This window comes from Anser cygnoides, chromosome 9, assembly GCF_040182565.1.
Source record: "Anser cygnoides isolate HZ-2024a breed goose chromosome 9, Taihu_goose_T2T_genome, whole genome shotgun sequence".
In the NCBI taxonomy this organism is placed as follows: Eukaryota; Metazoa; Chordata; class Aves; order Anseriformes; family Anatidae; genus Anser; species Anser cygnoides.
In genome coordinates, this window is record NC_089881.1 from 11,615,121 (window position 1) to 11,632,448 (window position 17,328).

Here is a 17,328-nt window from a genome sequence, read left to right on the forward strand (position 1 = left end):
CAATGGAGCAGAGGAAAGAAAAAGAGGGCTCCTCGCCCTCTCTTCTGAACACCAGGTTACTCGTTTGGCAAAGCTAATGAATTAGGGATCTGGATTCACTGTGTGCTGGAGGTGCAGCTGTGCCAGCTAGCTTGGGTCTGCGTGTGTGCGACTCTGAAATCCCTCCGGTGGGACGTGCTCACCGCATCAGCTGGGCAGCCAACGGGTACTGACTGGGATACACTTTTTTTTGGCCGCAGGTGTTTGTGTTGTGCCATGGCCTTCTGCAGCTCTCCCAGCTCCTCTACAGCGCCAACTTCAAGAGCAGCCTCACCACCATCGAGAAGCGCTTTGGGCTCTCCAGTCTCTCTTCAGGTTTCATCTCCAGCTTGCACGAGGTAACTGGGTTAGGTGCTTGTGCAGGGGCCCCACGGCATGTCCAGAACAGGGGAACTTCCCAGGATAGGGCCTTGGGGTCGTTCACATTCAGTGTTTCCTTGGCTGTGCCTACACGTTCTGGATGAAACAGCTGTTGCTGTGTACCTGGACACCTCTTCTTGCTTTGCTTCTGCTGTACCACATGCCAGGAGGGTTAAGGTAGGGTTATGTGGTGAGAACATGGACATGGAGGGCAGCAGCAAGCAGGATGTTTTGGAGGAGACCTTTCCACCCTTAGGATGCCATCCACCTCCAGCAGAGACATGGCTGGGAGAGAGCAGACATGCAGTGTGATTCTCTTCTGATCACAGTGCTTACAGCCTCTAGGAAGAGGAGCATTTTATCATGAGTAGTACCCACACAACTACCGCTCTGTGGCCAACTTCCAGTAAAAGTGTCTGTTTTCACAGGTTTTTCAATCAGCTTGAGGAATGGCCCTGGCCTGAGTCTTTCCAAACTTTCTCTAAAAGGAGATGCTGTCCAGCAGGCTCTCCAAGAGCCACCCCATTTCTCCAGGGCTCCCAGCTCCTGACGGCCCTGTGGCAAAGGACTGTCTTTCACTGGCATCATGCTGTTGCTGAGCTGGCCTCAATCTGAACTGCGGCCAAGGTGCAGCTGAGCTTCTTATGAAGCTTCAGGGTGGCAAGAGCACTGATTTAAACCTGACACTTGCTGAGTAGTTGCTCAATGACAAGATCTTTAAGCAGTTCTGGATGCACAGGGGGATACACAACCCTTTGAGGTATATGCCATAAGAATATATGCCTTCTGCTTAGCAAAATTGCCACCTGTCTGCTCTGTCAAGGCATGGAGACATACTGGGTATCATATGAGGGCAGGGGGAGAGCCCAGCTCAGGACAAAGTGACACCTGAGCTGTTTTGGCAAGGCACTAGAAGGATACTGGTACGTGTGGACACAAGTGCCTGAATGGAGGAGTTTCTCCCAGGCACTAATCGCTTACTCCTCTGGAAAAGGTTTTCTGGTTCCTAGTGTCATGAATTATATTCTGTCTGGTAGCTCTTCAAGGCTAACTAGGAAAAGACCTGCTGGGAGAGACTTTTTCTTGATGGCACAGACCAAGTGCTTGGTGGCTGCCCACCTTGCATGCGTCTGGTCATCCCACATGTGATCTTCCACCAGGAGGCTGGGCACTGGGAATCCTTCTGGCTCCTTGGAGAAGCAGGTGCCCAGGCCTTATCACAAGCAGTCCATATGTCTGAGGTTAAAAAGACAGATTCAAACCCCTTCAAGACCAGTGAAGGACTTCCCACTGATTGGGTCTGGGTTCAAACCGTGCAAAGGAAGAGACCCAGTATGGGGAGCTGTAACATCAGTAATCTGGAGCTGGCGTAATTATGCCCTGCAGAGTATCCCAACCCTCACCACAATGATGCATCAGTAACCCTTGTGCTCCTTATCCAAGTTACTTAAACTTATTTGACTTTATGCCTGGAGATGTAATGTCAAAACAAAAACCCTGCATGCCTTGGACTATAATCCTTTCTCATTTAGTCTGCAGCAATTCCAAGAACAAAAACCACAAAGAGACAAACAAGGGAGCCCATATAAACATGTGTAAAAAGGATATTTAGACATACACACCAGGGTTAAAATGTTTAGCTTGTCCCAAGTTGACAAAAATCCATGTAATGGCAATTTTTTTGGTGTTCATCCTCTTATCTGAAAGCTTCAGTTCATATATGGAATAGGCTGTGTGTTTTCATATCTTTTAGCTGATCAAGGAGGATGGGACTGTAGATTATGTCTGCAGTTGCGAATGCCCAGTGTCACAAACATTTGCAATGAGCTGTACTTTGTGGCTTGGCTTGCGTCCGCTTAGAATCATGGAAATGAAGGCAATGCACTTTGTTTCTTGCTGGATTTGGGGGAATCACTAGTTTATGCCACATCTTATGGGGTGGGAAGCACATGTGGGTGCTGAACAAAGCCCCAGCCAGATCATGGGCAGGTTGTGAAGCAGTCTGTGATTGCAAGGGATGCACACAGGCTACCAGAGACAAGGAGTTGTCCTGCTGGCTTTTGATAAGAAGGCAGCAGTGAATTGCTATGAATACGCAGGGTGAAGCTGAGGGTTGTCCCATTCCTACTCTCGTGGGGGTCACAATTACCGCAACTGGTGAGTGATTACGTGAGCTCTCCACCCACCTGGACATGGTCATGGGGGGCCAGGTACAGGGCAGGGCTTGACCTCCTCTGTGGCATCTTCTAACTTCCTCCCCATCTCACTGTGCTCTTTCCAGATTGGCAATGTGGTCCTCATCATCTTTGTCAGCTACTTTGGCAGCCGAGTTCACCGCCCACGGGTGATCGGAGCCGGGGGGCTGCTGCTGGCTCTGGGAGCGTTCCTGGTGACCCTTCCCCATTTCCTCTCAGATCCCTACGAATACACCACCATTAGCACTGGTAAGTGCCCGCACCCTTCCATGGGGAGGCAGGATATCAGGAGAAAACAGAGGTGAGGAGCTTCCTCTGCTTCAGCTGTGGCCACCTGTGTAGCGCAGCAGAGAGGGTGAGTTGGGGAGGCCTCTCCTTACACCAGTACACAGAGTAGTGGCATCAACCAAGGGCCAACATTTCTCCTGGGTCTTGAAGTAGAGATGTACAATGTGAGTGTCCTCCTCCAGGGCACTCCAGTGCTGTGCTCTGCCAGGTTTCATGTGACCCGCTCAGAGGCCCTGCTCCTCTGCTCCTTGTTTCTTCCCAACAAGTCTGATAGATGTGTAGGACATCTGAAGTGCTTAGTTGTTTGAGGGCCGACAGCCTCGCAAGACCAAAATATGAAGCACAAACACTGGATGTAGCAATCTGTTGCATCATTCTGGGTGGTGACTACATTTCAAACCTTCCCTTCTTACCTGCAAGAGTCAAAAAAAGGCAATCAGTGAAGAGGCAACCTTTAATGCAAGTGAAGGTGCCCATTTCTATCATCCACTTCATCTTTTACCTTCACCTCAGCCTCCGCAAGGCTCTATGGTTGCTGAGTCTTGCTCTTCTGGGAGCCTGCCCCATCACAAATCCATCTCCAGTGGCTCTGGGCTGGGTTTCCCGTGCCTCCTCCAAAAGTGTGGTATCCACCCCACACAGAACTTAAACACAGTGCTTGGAGGGAAAGGCTTAAGGCAGAGTTTTACTATTTTAAGCCCAACTTCAGTATAGATTTGCAACCCCTTCTGAATGTGATAATTACATGTGGGATCCCTTCTGCCTCTTCTGGACATGTTGTTTGAGCCACAGTTCCAGGTTATGAGTGTTTTGGTCATTGTGAAGTATCCAAATTCCCCAAAGATGCTCCTGAAGGCCTCCAGAGGGAGCATCTCCCTGCCTGAGTCCGTGGGCTGTCCACAGGCTGCCAAGGCACCTCTCCCTCCCAAGGAGATGAGAGCCCCCGGACAGGCATCATGGACATGCCACCCCCAGGAACATTTGTAAGGAGCCTCTGCATTGAGTAAGAGAAGTGTATCTTTCAGTATCATCTAGGACACTATAAAATAGTTATACTGGAAAACTAATTATTTACCTTGTTTAATATGATGTTTTTACCATACTTCTCTCCTGGCTATGCTCACCCTCCTCTCTCCAGATCTCTAAGTGTGTCACATCCCTGGTTTTTGCATGGGTGCTGATGTCCTCCCAGCCTGCTCCTGAGCATGCTGGAAACAGGTTTGCTCTCTGTGGCATCAGAAGAGGCCCAGCCACAGCTCTGAAGCTGCAATGCTTGCTGGTGGTGACGGCATCGTCACTAATGACTACCCAAAGATCCAGGGAGAGAGCGTGAAAGTGGTGATGAGCAGAGGGAGCTAGCTGCTGGTGGGGCAGCAGACAGGGGCAGGAGCCCTGGGATTCAGGCGATGCTGGGTCTGCTGCTTATGTCCCCTGCAAGTGCAGACAAATTGCTTCCCTTCTGCTTTCTGGGGGCAATGGTGCATTTCCTGGGGGTGCCCAGAGGCTCTGCAGTGCCTTGAGGTTTCCTGAAAGCTGATCTGGGTTCGTACCAGAAGTCTCGGTCACATCGGTCTTATCTACTCGAGATAATAATAGCTACGGCATGTGGTCAGTCTTCACATGCTTCGAGGGCAGAGGAATTTATCTGGCTGACATGAAGGCTTGAAAGAACAATGCTGATGTGTGTGCGGCCCGGTTCTCGCCTGCGATCAGGGAGGCTGCTCCCGGTGGCTGCGGGTCGGGCCGCTGAGGGTGGCAGGGCCAGGGAGAAGAGAAACCCCCTGTTGCAGCCTTGTGGAGAGCCCAGGCCGAGGGCAGATGTGGCTGATGGGTCATCTGTAGGATCATTTTGGAAAGGAATGCATCTTGGTCTTTGAGTCACAGAGGTATGGAAGCAGAAGCGAGGTTGTTGTCCTGCTGCTAAGCAGCATGTGGTTGACAGCATCTCCTGTCCCTGCTCTCACCAGTAAGCTTTGTGAGCCTAAGGAGGGCTACTGGTTTAACTGGGCAGGCTTGGGAACGAGCTGGTGTGCATGACGACAGCTCCTGTTTCAGAACGTAGCACTCAGAAGCGTTTACCTCACGTGCCAGGCTCTCCCCGGTCTTCCCAAAGTGACTTCAGCCCCTAGATCCCCAGGATGCCACCAAGCCTTAGGGCACTGCTTCTTCTGAAAACCCAATGTCACCTCAACCGTGTGCCAAGCTGCCCCATGCCTGTGCCGCTGAGGGGACGGCAGAGCTCACCTGCCAGATGCCTTCCCCTGGAAGGGCCTGGAGCCCCACGCTGCGTGTAGGCCCAGCGCCCAGGGAGCCTTGGCTCTGCCAGGGAGCTGCTTTGTGGCCGCAGGTGAGTTGCTCCCTTGGCTTTGGCCACAAATTTGCCGCAGCAGGAGGCATTCATGGTCTGTTTGCTCAGCACAATGGGATTCAAAGCACAGGGAACCTGCCCGCAGGTGCCCAGCCATCCCTGCTCCTCTGGGAGCGATGGGGGCCCTCATGCTCTGCTCTCCCAGACTGGGAAAGCTGGTGCCAGCAGAGCTGGTCTGTGCGCCGAGACACCACGAAGCGTGATTAAAGCTGATGGCCCAGCACAGGGCTGACAGAGCGCCGTGGGAATGTGCAAACCAGCCCCCTGCTGGCTCACAGCCGGCCCCCTGCGACTCGGGCTTGGAAGTCACCTAGCATCGGTCAGTTTGGAGAGCGGATCAGGAGCCACATACCAAGGTCTCTGACAGCCTAACAAAGGGGGCTGTAAGTTCATGAGTCAGGCTATGGACCCATCGGGAATCAGGGCAGGGCTGCTGTTTATTGTTATGCAAGCAAGTTGAAGCAGCACTTTGGTCCTGCCACGATGCCATCCATGGCCAGTCTGTCAGTGCCCTCAGACACCCTGGTCTTGCTGGTGGGCAGATCCAACCCTCCCCATCCCAGTCTTGCAGCCCATGAAGATGTTCCAGTGCTGGCTGCAGTTTGCACTGCAGCCTTGAGGAGGGTGAAGACCCCATGAAGATGTCAGGGTCTGGCTTTGAACAGACATAGGCTGCTCCTGAGCACTGTGAACAACAAAGGTTGGGTGGGCAAGGTGCCCTGCTTCGGGCAGCCTGGCCACCCCACGGCACATTGCTCCTGGTCCCATGGGGGAGCAAAGACCATCGACACTGAAAAACCAGTCCCGGATTAGGTTTGTCCTCATTAAACTTCTGCAGCTCTCACTGCTGCTGCAGTAAAATCTTTATTAGCTAAAGAGGCTCCTTCTGTCTGGCAGCACAGACCCTTCCGACAGCGCGGCTTCGAATGAACACACACCAGGATTTTTGTGGTGACCTACTATTAGGAATGTGCCGCCACACTATGCCAGTGAAAACCCCTAATCACCTGGCAAATATTTGTTTCTCTTTTGTTTCTGCTTGCTCAGAAGCATAGAAAATCCACAGTTATTATATTAACAAGAAAGATGTGATAGAAATGTTGAAACAATTACAAATAGTAATAGTAATAAAGCCCGAATAGGAAGAGCTAACATGAGAAGAGCAGGGATTACTCTGTTTGCTCTGCAACACCGTCAGTTTGCATGCAAAGCAGGTTTTTCCATCGGCGAATATTTATACTTTCCCACCGACTCTGACACTGTCAGTCCAAGGGCTTTTGTCACTTGGCTGTGCCCAGCATTGCTGTGACTTTGATGAAGAGTTTTTATCCTCTGCTGACAGCTTGAATGTGACTCACTGGAGCTGGGCTACAGGGCCGACCTTTCTCCTCCGCAGTTGCAGCAGACAAGAGAAATGACTTTGCTTCCTTCTTTTCTTATCAGCCTGCCCTCAAGTCTGATAAAAATCACAGCTGGTCTCTTTGCTTCGCTGAGCTGAGTGCCCCAAAGGACGGGGAAGGGAGTGATAAGTGCTAACTAAAAGGGGTGATCCATCCAAAACCCAGCAGACAACAACATGCTCCTAGTTGGCAGGTTTGAGAGATTCCTGGTACCTACAAATGTAGTGCAGTGTCTGGAGCGTCCTGGCCAGGGATGATGGGCAGAGGAGGAGGTGGGCTTCCACACCACGGCAGCAATGTTGTCACTCCTCCCGTCAGGCCACATGGTACCCAAGCAAGGCAAAACCAGCCATGCAGAAGAAGAATTAGGGATTTAGGGTCAGCCTGAGCAGGTTCCTTCACCCCGTGCCCCTGCAGCTGTGGCAGTGCAGGGGCTGGAGAAGGCAGGGAGAGTGCCCAGCTTTGTAATGCTCATCCTTTTCCATTCCAGGTAACAAGACCAAGGTCCAGGCTGAGCTCTGCTATGCAGAGAACAAGTTTGTGTGCCCAAATGCCACCCAGGATCCCCAGAAGGAGGCCAGCAGTGTGTGGGCAATGATGGTCGTTGCCCAGCTGTTGGCTGGAATTGGGACGGTTCCCATCCAGCCCTTTGGGATATCCTACGTAGATGATTTTGCAGAAGCAAACAATTCCCCGCTGTATGTTGGTAAGTGGAAGGACCATTGCTCTTATATCACTTTCACAGAATCACAGAATGGGTAGTGTTGGAAGAGACCTCTGAAGATCACCTAGTCCAACCACCCCACAGAGCAGGATCACCTAGAGCACCTTGCACGGGATGGCATCCAGGAGGGTTTTGAATGTCTCCAGGGAAGGAGACCACATCCTCTCTGGGCAACCTGTTCCAGGCTCTGTCACCTCACAGTAAAGTGTCCCCTTATATTGAGCTGGAACCTCCTGTGCTTTGGTTTGTGCCTGTTGCCTCTTGCCCTGTCTCTGGGCACAACTGAAAAGAGAATGGTTCCATCCTCTCTACACCTTCCCTCAGATTTTTATATACAGTGGGGAGGCCTCCCCTCAGTCTTCTCTTTTTCAGGCTAAACAGGCCCATTTCTCCCAGCCTGTCCTTGCACAACAGGAGCTCCAGTCCTCTAATCATCTTTGTAGCCCTCGTCTGAACTCACTCCAGTAGTTCCATGTCCCTCTTGTATTGGGGAGCCCAGAACGGGACACAATCCTTCAGGTTTCCTTAAGGCCCTAGAGCTGAGCTGGAGAGGTGCTCATCTGGAGCAACCGTGGCCTCCAGGGCAGAGGCTGAGCACCCAGTGGGACTCGGATGAGCTCAGCCTCCGTGAAGGTGCTGGGCTGCCTCTCCCCTTGTTAGTCAGTTACTCCCTTTATGGTTATATTTATGGTGTGAGCGTGAGGAAGCCAAAGAATCAGGGCAAGGAGAAGATCATGCTTTAACTAGAGGTATGACAACCTGCAGGAGCAAATTAACACAGGTTTTGCAGCAATGTTGACATTTTTGCTATGGAATTGGCCAAGAGTCCCTGTCCAGTGCAGGCTCCCCAGCTCAGAAGGACTTCAGATCACAAAGAGATAGGTGCTGGCGTCCATGTTAAACTGCATTTTTTCCTCTGTGAATGCTGAGCCCAGCTGGGGCTGGTGTGCCTACGTGAGCTTTGAGCTTGGTTCACAAGTTTATTTAAAAACCTGATTCCTCCCGGTGATGAACAATGTCGTTAAAGCAGCCAAAGGTGTCAGAGTGATTTAGGAATCAAAAGCGGATGTTCCAAAATAAGGTAAGCACTTCAGGAGAAGGGAAAGCCCTTGGGATTAGACTCCCAAGGACTGGCTTTGGACAAGTGCTGAAGGGCTTGGCAGGGTCTCCAGACCCACCCAGGCATGCTTTGCTCCAGGCTCCTGCTGGAAAGGGCTGCTGCACCATGTGCAAGCTCTGGAGCAAGTTTCCCACATGGGTATTAGTTGTTTCTTGCAGCTCAAATATAGAAATGTCTACTGGCAAAAAGAGTTTTTTCTTTCTTTGTCCCCTTTTCTCAATAAGTGGTTCAGAAAAAGCCTTGGTAGTAAGAAAGGACAGTCAGAGTTCCCATTTGTAGGCGGTGCGTCCCTGCTGAGGACCACATGACCCCATTTTTTCTGCTCAGCACCTGCTAGGTGACATTTCCACAAAGGATCTGGTACACTGAGCTCTCACGGGGCTCAGGTGAGCAGTCACACAAAGCTGGGACTCTTCTGAAGTCCTGGCTGCCATCCCTTCCCGTGGATGAAGACGAGAGACTTGGTTCCTAGCGTACTGCAGCACAATGCATCCCTGTCTTGGAGAACTGGGCTGGTTTGGTCTTGACTGCATAGGTGGTCATTTTAGGGCCATGGGAATGTCCATGATGGGGGGTATGGCTCCTGTGCATCTAGGTTGCCTCAAAACAATGTAAATACCATTGCTTGTTTTGTTATGTTTTAGGTCTCAGTGTCTTCCCATGAAAGGGGGGAACGCTAATTATGTATGAGGTTAAATTCTTCTCTAAAGACCCTACCCTTAAACAACTAGGTTTATGCCATAGAAACAAATGAGCTGCCTTGCCTATTTGGGAAAAAAAAAGAAAAAGTTAAAATTAGGAGCACAGCCTGAGGCACAGCAATGGGGCTAGGTGCTTTCATACCCAGCATGCTCATAAGCCCCAGACCAGAAAAATGCACAGAAATGGTTATTGAGTCTCAGGCAAATTGTTTCCTTTTGAATCAAGGAATTTCTTCCAGGAAGAAAACCTGAATATTTTCATTCTGAAGACTTTAAAAGGAAATATTTTGATCTTATGGGATGGGTCTAACTTATCCGGTTTTTGAACAGGAATATTTCAGCAGAACCAAGGGTGATTTTATGATCTTTCTGCTCTCCCTGAATCAACATATTTCACTTCCCCTGATGTTTTGACCAAACATTTTTGCTCATTTCTAAAAGACCGAGATGATGGCTTTGCTTCCTGGGCCTTCTGTGGGAGATGAAGGTCTCCATCACCTGTGGAGCTCAGTGGACGTTTTATGAACTTTTTATGGATATTTCACAGGAGGACAGAGCCTTATTTGCAGTGCAGCTACTGTTATCTCCTCACTTTCTGCTCCTTTTTTCAGCCATCCTCTTTGCCATTGCGGTGTTCGGCCCTGCTTTTGGATACCTGTTGGGGTCTGTGGTGCTGCGGCTCTTCGTGGATATTGGAAGAGTTGACATTGGTGAGTATTTACCAAGTAGGGATGGTTTTCCTAAAAGCCCTCTGTGAATCAGAAGTCTGCTGTGAGAGATCCAGTGGCAGGAGCGCATGTCTTGCACTGGTGACCCACAAAACCTGCTTTCCTGGAAAGCCCTGACCTCGAATAGACTGCCCAAGTGCACTTCTCTGCTCCATCTCCCTGTGAGAAAGGCTACAGCTGGACCTGAGGTCACCGCGGGAGCAGTGTCCTGCAGTGTGGACATCTCAATGTCCAGCTCACCGCGTTGGTCATTGCCGCCCACCGCTTCCATGCTGAGGAAGTGCCACACTGCCCTGGCACAGTGCTGGAGAGGAGCAGGAACATCTGAGGCATCCAGGGAGGGAGAAGACAACCATGGGGCAGCCATTGCCCTGCGTGTGCATGGGGAGGCTCGAATCTGCTCAGCCTCCTCCCCACCACCCGTCACCAGCATCCACAGAGATGGAACCAGGTCAGCGCCACCGGAGGGCTTATTTTCTTTATCTGCGACGTGTGCTTGTTATTCCTGGTAACTTAATCACTAAAGAATTCTCCCCAGCTCCACCATTAATGTGGCTTTTCCTGTGTTCCTCTGAGAGATCAGAGCCCGCCTGACATTTTTGTCTGGTGCCTGATAAGAATAATAAATGAACCCGAGGCAGGAAACGGCAAAAAGCCTTGGCTCGCTCCCTGCGGCGGCAGACCGATTTAGCATCCCGTGCCCAGTCGCTCCATGATGACGTCCAGGCCCGGAGCAGATCAGTGCTGTTTGGGGAAGCGGGGCGATTGTTTCGGCGGGGCGTGGGACCCCTCGTGCCACACCCGGCACTATTCCTGACAGCTGTTCCTCTCCCACCCACGATGTGCCGATGATGGGGAGATGTGCTCGCCATGCCAAGCCAAGCAATCCTTCGACCTCCCGCCAGCGATGCTGGCCCAGCCGGATGATGTCCACATCGGGGATGGAGCGGTGTTTGTCTCCTCTTTTTTCCGGACAAAGGGTGTGAGCACCCGGAGTTTTGTCCACTCGGAAACCACGATCATTAAAAATACTCTTCTGCCAGCGCAGGGCTCTGCATGTAGAGAGTTACCAAGCCTGGAACAATGGGAGAGATGATTCCAGGAAAGCAGCTATGCCCTTTCCCGGTCCCCATCTCACCTGGGCAGCCCCAGCAGATAATGTGGTCCAATCCCAACTGTGCGCCCGGGCAGAGGAGGATGGAGCCAGGGCCCCATAATCACCAGCTGGCTGGAATACCTGAACCTGTGCCATCAGTATGCTTCAATGCTGACTACGTGCATCCTGTGGGCACTGGGGAGGCTCCATGTTGTTTAGGTGGGGGCTGGTGGGGTTGGCTTCTGGCTGCGGGAAGAGAAGGAAGTCGACCACAGTTGACCATGGAGTGGAGGTACCCGCACCCAGGGCTTATCTTGATACGAGAGCTGGTGCAAGCTCTCATGTCCCTCCATTTGCCACACCAGTGAGAAGACCCTTGGGGTGCACCCACATGTCTTTGTGCTCTACCGGTCCATATTTGCATGGCCATGGGTATTTGCCCCTTTCGCCATTAGACACGTAGAGGCAAAGCTCTGATGATGAGTCTTTGTGTCTTGCAGCAACGGTGGCCTTGACACCAAAGGACCAGCGGTGGATCGGGGCCTGGTGGCTAGGGCTGCTGATCTCCTCCGGCTGCTTGGTGCTTACGTCCATTCCCTACTTCTTTTTCCCTCGGTACATGCTGAAAGGAGAGGTAAGACCCCACCCTGGGGCAGGGCAATATCTTCTCGGGGTTCCTGCATGCAGTCCACCTTGGTAGGGATCTGTTCTCGGTGACTTGACCCTCCTAGGCTGTCTGACCTGCTTCTCTGCCTGTCTGCTGCCAATGGCCATATCTCAACACTGCACTGCAACACCTTCTGCAAGGTCACTCTCACTGTTTGAAACACGGGCTTTTTTCTTTGGAAAAAAATGTGGCAGAGAAAAGTTTCCCATTAAAACAAAAAAAAAAGGTAGAAAGCTATTGAAACATTCCACTTCAGTGTTTTCAAAGCCAAGCCCCACAAGTTAAGCCTCAAAAAATAGTTTTTTGGTTTTGTTTTTTTTTTTTTTTTTGAACTTGTGTAATCATCAGTTCTTTAAAGGTCAAAATGAAACCCAAATATTTCAGGATTACAGTCTGAGGACCCATCAGACTAGAACTGGCCTGTCTCCAACTTCCATTTCCAGACTTTTTGCAGAATTTAAGAAGTGATATCTTCCCTTTCATCAGGCTTCAACGTTTTCCACGCTCTTAAAAAGTCCCCAAGCATTTGTCTTGCAGCTCTACTCAAGGGCTGCAGTGATTTTTGGAGGTAACTCACTCCTCTGCTGCAATGGGCAGGAAAACTATCGGTCTTAGCAGTGGGTCAAAGGCGTCTGTGATGGACTCGCTGCGCACCGGGACAGCGCTCACCAGGCACCTGTGCTCGTCTCTCAAGGCAGGATGCTCTTCTCTCCCCTCCCAGGACCCCAACTCGGAGGCTGGCATGCTGAGGAAGATGGAGAAGAGAGGGCTTGAAGAAACCTCCCTGCTGGAATTTATAAAGAGTAAAGTGTTGGCACTTAGAGGCGAGGGTGAATGGGCAGGGTCCACCACATCGCATTTTCATGCTTATCTCCACTGCGCTGGGTGGGGATGCCAGCTCAGGCACCTCCAGGGTTGCGGAGTCCTTCCCTAAGGACTACTGGGGGTTGGATGCTGCCTCCCTCTTGCTAAAAGTCACCAACGCTGAGGGACCATTTAATGACTTTTCTTAGGCCCATAATGGCTTCTTTACAGCTGAATTCACCCCTTCCCTCCCTCCCCAGCCACTGCAGTCACATCCCGCGACTGTCAGCTCCCTCTTCTCTGTTTCCCTGGGCTGTGATGGATGGCAGCCAGGGTTGTCCTGGCTGGGCAGGGGGATACAATCCCTGCTCTTTCATCTGCTTGCACCACCCAGGGATACGGCCCCTGCTTCAGAAAAATAAATGCACTGGGGCTAATAAGTGCTCAGGGGCTTGTGGGTTTGGAAAGCATGGCAGGAAGGGCAGTGGGCAGAGCTGGCCCTCATCCTCCCATCTCAGGGCAGTTTGGCCATGGTCCTGCCAGCTGCCCGGCCAAATCAGGGTGTCTCCCCTTCAATTTTCTCATCTTCTTACACATCCCCTGTTTAGCCCACTGGGAATAGTCTGAAGGTGGGATATTTGGCAGTATGAATTGCTGATATCAGGGTAAAATACATTTCTCCTGCTGTTTCCCTGCAGGATTCCCAAAGGTCTTCCTCAAGCTGCTCCTCAACCCCCTCTTCATCCTCCTAGTGCTTGCTCAGTGCAGCTTCTCCTCGGTCATCGCAGGTCTCGCCACCTTCCTCAACAAGTTCCTCGAGAAGCAGTACGGTGCCACCTCCTCGTACGCCAACTTTCTCATTGGTGAGCAGGGGCTGGCTATGTTTGTTCACTTGCTCCTGAGGGTCAGAACAGCTCTTGTTGGAAATGTGCAGCCCTGCTACACAGTTGAAGCAGGTCTGGATCACTCTGATGGTGAAAGAAGCTGGCAAAAAGCAAGTGATTTCACACCAAAGTTGCATCTTCAGACTCCTGAGGATGCAGTGTCTCATAGGTGCCAACTGCCTTGGGTTTGGGTCTGTCCCGGATAACAGTGGAGTCTGTGGATTCTCCCAACCACCATGAGCGCCTCAAAGCCACCACTTCCACCCCTTGCCAGCAGAGAGGAGCTTGGCAGGCAGGACCCCTGGATGATGCCTTTGTTCCTCTGCAGGAGCTGTGAACCTGCCAGCAGCAGCACTTGGGATGCTCTTAGGAGGAATCGTCATGAAACGCTTTGCCTTCTCCCTCCGAGCCATCCCCCGGTTCTCTGTGGTGGTGCTTGTTTTCTCCATCCTCATCTGCCTGCCCATTTTCTTCATGGGCTGCTCCACGGTGCACATCGATGGCATCTACCCCTCCAGGTATCGCAGGGTTGTTTCCAGCTCTGTATTCCTCCCTTCTCCAGCTCTTGACCTGATTATCCGTGGGGTGGGATACATGTAGATGGAGGCCAAAAGGTGGTAGACATCACCTCCTCCTGAATCCTGCTGCCTGGAGGAGATCTAAGCACTATACAGCACAGAAAGTTTGGGAGGGCATTTATTCCTGATTGTTCTGTACCAAACAAACAGGGTATATTTTTTCATTCTAACCCTGTATTTCCAGGGGGAAATTAGAAGTGTTAGTGACCGTGTCCACAAGGAGCACACTCCACTCCATCATCACCTTTCTGCTTGCCTGGGTGGAAACTTCTGGCTCTCACCACATCTTTTTACTTACTGAAACAACGTTTAGACTCCAGCCCAGGCTTGCTGTCAAGTACATTGTACACAGGCCATTTCTCAATGCACTGCCAGCATATCAGCAAGGGGCTTTCGGACATGTTTCCCTTTGCCAGAGATAAGCCTCCTGTCTCACGGTATGGTGGAGAGGTGAGGGGCAGGGCAGTTCCCGCACTTCTCCCCTTGCGTACTTAAAAACCACTCAAATAACAACAGTGAAGCAAAAAAAAACAGTGCTCTGCAAACAAACTCACACATGAACTGCAAGTTTCTATTTTGCACTGAGGTGTGTGCTGTTAATGTAACAGTGTGTATACTGCTAATTAACAGTACACCGGCATATACTGTTAATTCAGGAGCATACGAAAATCTGCCGAGGCACTGGCATCCCAGCTTTTTGTGAGCGAGCAAGGCTTTGAACCCTCAGCTCAGGATCAGGTGCTACATGTGCTAAATTTTGGAAGGCACCTTGGCCTCACAGCACTCACCTCTTGCTGCCAGCGTCAGCCCCTCTGGGACACACCAGTGCTTATGGGGTTTGCAGGTGGAATGGGGAGCTGGTGGAGGGGCTTGCATGAAAAAAAGGAGGCTGGAGGAAGGCAGGGATTTGTCTCACATTTACAGCCAGTGTCCTTAGCTCACAGACCTAGCTCAGCCCTTGCTTTTTCTGCAGTCCTCTGTAGCACATGGGATGGGAGAGACGAGGCTGTAGGGTTTGGGGAGCTTGAGGTGGATCCTTCAACCTCTAGCAGCTCCTGAAATTGCAGAGATGCTGGTGTCTACACAGGGAGAGTCAGTCCACGAGTGGCACGGGGCTGCTTGGGAAAGCCTGTGATGGAGTTGTCCGTGCTCCCACTTGCAGCAGCTGCCTTGTGCTGGCTGGAAAGGAGTTAGGAACACAAAACTGTTGCCTAACACACCCGAGGGGGTTGTCTCCTTGGGCGTCGCATCCAAGCAGACCCTTCCTTCTCATCAGGGACTTTGCTAGAGGCTCACTTCCCGACAACAGCTGGGTTCTCCACTTCTCATAGTCCCAGCTTTGACATCTCCACTCCACCCCCCCCACACACCTCTCCATCTGCAACACCTGCAAGAGTCCAGTTCAGCATGCAGGCTGCTCTGACCACTTGTAGCTGTGGCCTCGTATCACGGCAGAAACATCCCCCCCCCTTGCAACAGCAGCAATGCTTAAGCATGAAACCCCCTCTCCCCTTGAGCTCCAGCTTGCTGGGAGTTAGGTGACTATGCCCACCATCCCCAAGGAAGGGTCAGGCAGACCGTGCCGCTCCAGCAGGTGAAACCCCTGGGGCCGGGAGGCAAGACAGAACAGATAATTTAGTTTGTCCTCTTGCCTTTCACACTGTCATCAGGTTTGTTTGGAAGTGAGCCCGCTTCCAGTTGCTATCTGGATGGCGTTTCCAGCTGAGGCTCCTTGCACATCTGTTTGCGTGGTTTTGGATGAAGCCCAGAAAGCATTTCTCCAGGCATTTGCTGATTAGTTTTCAGCTGGGGGGAAAAAAAAAAATTAAAAAAAAATGTGAGCACTTGTTTGCAGACATAACATAATTATGGACTGCTAAGTTCACTGTACACTGCAGAGGTACCTGCAGGGGATCAGGATCTGGCACAAGGCCAGCCTGCTGCTGGCAGCCTCCCAGCGCACATAGGAACAGGGAAACTGGTTAGCTAGTAAGAGGTCTGAGGAGATGTTTTTTTGTTTTGTTTTGTTTTTCCTCCTGTCCTATTTCTTCATTTTATTTATTTTTATTTATTTTCTCCTTTTTGGCAGAACATCGAGTTCCCAGCCACAGGTTAAGGCGCCGAGTGGGTGCCACTGCTCCGAGCACATCTTTCACCCGGTGTGCGGGGAAAACAATGTGGAGTACATCTCACCCTGCTTTGCTGGCTGCACCAACAGCAGCACTAATTCCTCTGCTCCCAAACAGGTGGTGAGTAGTGGTATGGGAGCGTGGCCACCAAGCCAAGCCATTGTGTCCATGCCAAGATCCAGAGCGTTTCCAGGTTTCAGTTTTGGCAAGGTGGAGTGCACTTTGCTTGCTGGTCACAGCAGAAGCTACTGCAATGCTGTAGGAACTTGGACGTAGTAATGTGGTAGAGTTGTTTGGAGGGAGCTCTGTGTCTACCTGGAGGGCTGGACTCCTGAAAAGTTGTGATGGAGGGGACCAACTTCCCTTTCGCTGTTAAAGGGCTGGCTGGAGAGCACGAGCACTGCCAGCATGCCATTTTCCCAACAATTTAACATTCCGAACAAGTCGCCCATAAAACACCTCCAAGTAGAGCAAAAAGTCCAGTGCCCGCAGGCATATGATGTTCACACTGAGCATTCCTCGGTGCTCAGAGCAGCAGTTGTGCCAACCTTCCCATTGAGCAGGGCGGCCCTGCTCAGGGAATGGCTGGAAAGCCCTGGAATGGCTGGAAAGCCCTGGCCGTCTGCTGGGACAAATGGGAAACAGCGGCACGTCCCCTTGCAGGAGGCCAGGACGCTCAACAGGATGCTGTGGCCATGCCTTAAAATCAAAGCTGATGCTCTCATCGCTCTTATGCAAAGTGATGTGGTCTGGTGCATTGCTTGACTTTGGGAGTTTTACGTGTTTTTGTTGTTTTTCTTAAAATGTTTCCAACAGACCTACAGGAACTGTTCCCAGATCTCTGCCGGGAATGGGCTGTCCTCCGCCAAGACCGGTTCCTGTCCCCTCAGTTGCTCCCACATGCTCCTTCCTGCCATCTTCCTCATCTCCTTCGCCGCCCTGGTAGCCTGCCTGTCCCACAACCCCCTCTACATGATGGTTTTACGGTGAGCAATGGACAGGGGGGCCTGCAGAGTAATATGTTTGAGCTGCGTAAATGTCTGAGAAGGAGAAGGGTGCTTTTTCACCAACTGACCAAGTTTTGCAGGTTTCTCTGCTCATCAGAAACTTGCCGATCAGTGTCTGCAGGAAGCGGGAACCCCCTTGTTTTAATGCTTTGAGTGCTCCTGCAGAGAGACCCCCCCACTCTCCTCCACCACCCCTGGAAATCAGGGCAATTTCCTAAAAACCAGAGTGTTTCCTATTTC

The 17,328-nt window shown here is 51.4% G+C and overlaps 1 protein-coding gene across 1 annotated transcript in view; it reads left to right on the top strand.

Moving 5' to 3' along the window:
* The window catches only part of SLCO2A1 (solute carrier organic anion transporter family member 2A1), a 29,518-nt gene that overhangs the window by 10,672 nt on the left and 1,518 nt on the right, over window positions 1-17,328 (top strand). Inside the window, exons 2-11 of the mRNA XM_013186315.3 lie at window positions 240-377; window positions 2,681-2,843; window positions 7,141-7,356; window positions 9,807-9,905; window positions 11,520-11,653; window positions 12,408-12,489; window positions 13,189-13,353; window positions 13,703-13,892; window positions 16,042-16,201; window positions 16,898-17,067. Of these exons, the coding sequence (XP_013041769.1) occupies window positions 240-377; window positions 2,681-2,843; window positions 7,141-7,356; window positions 9,807-9,905; window positions 11,520-11,653; window positions 12,408-12,489; window positions 13,189-13,353; window positions 13,703-13,892; window positions 16,042-16,201; window positions 16,898-17,067 (1,517 nt within the window). The remainder of the gene's footprint in view (window positions 1-239; window positions 378-2,680; window positions 2,844-7,140; window positions 7,357-9,806; window positions 9,906-11,519; window positions 11,654-12,407; window positions 12,490-13,188; window positions 13,354-13,702; window positions 13,893-16,041; window positions 16,202-16,897; window positions 17,068-17,328) is intronic.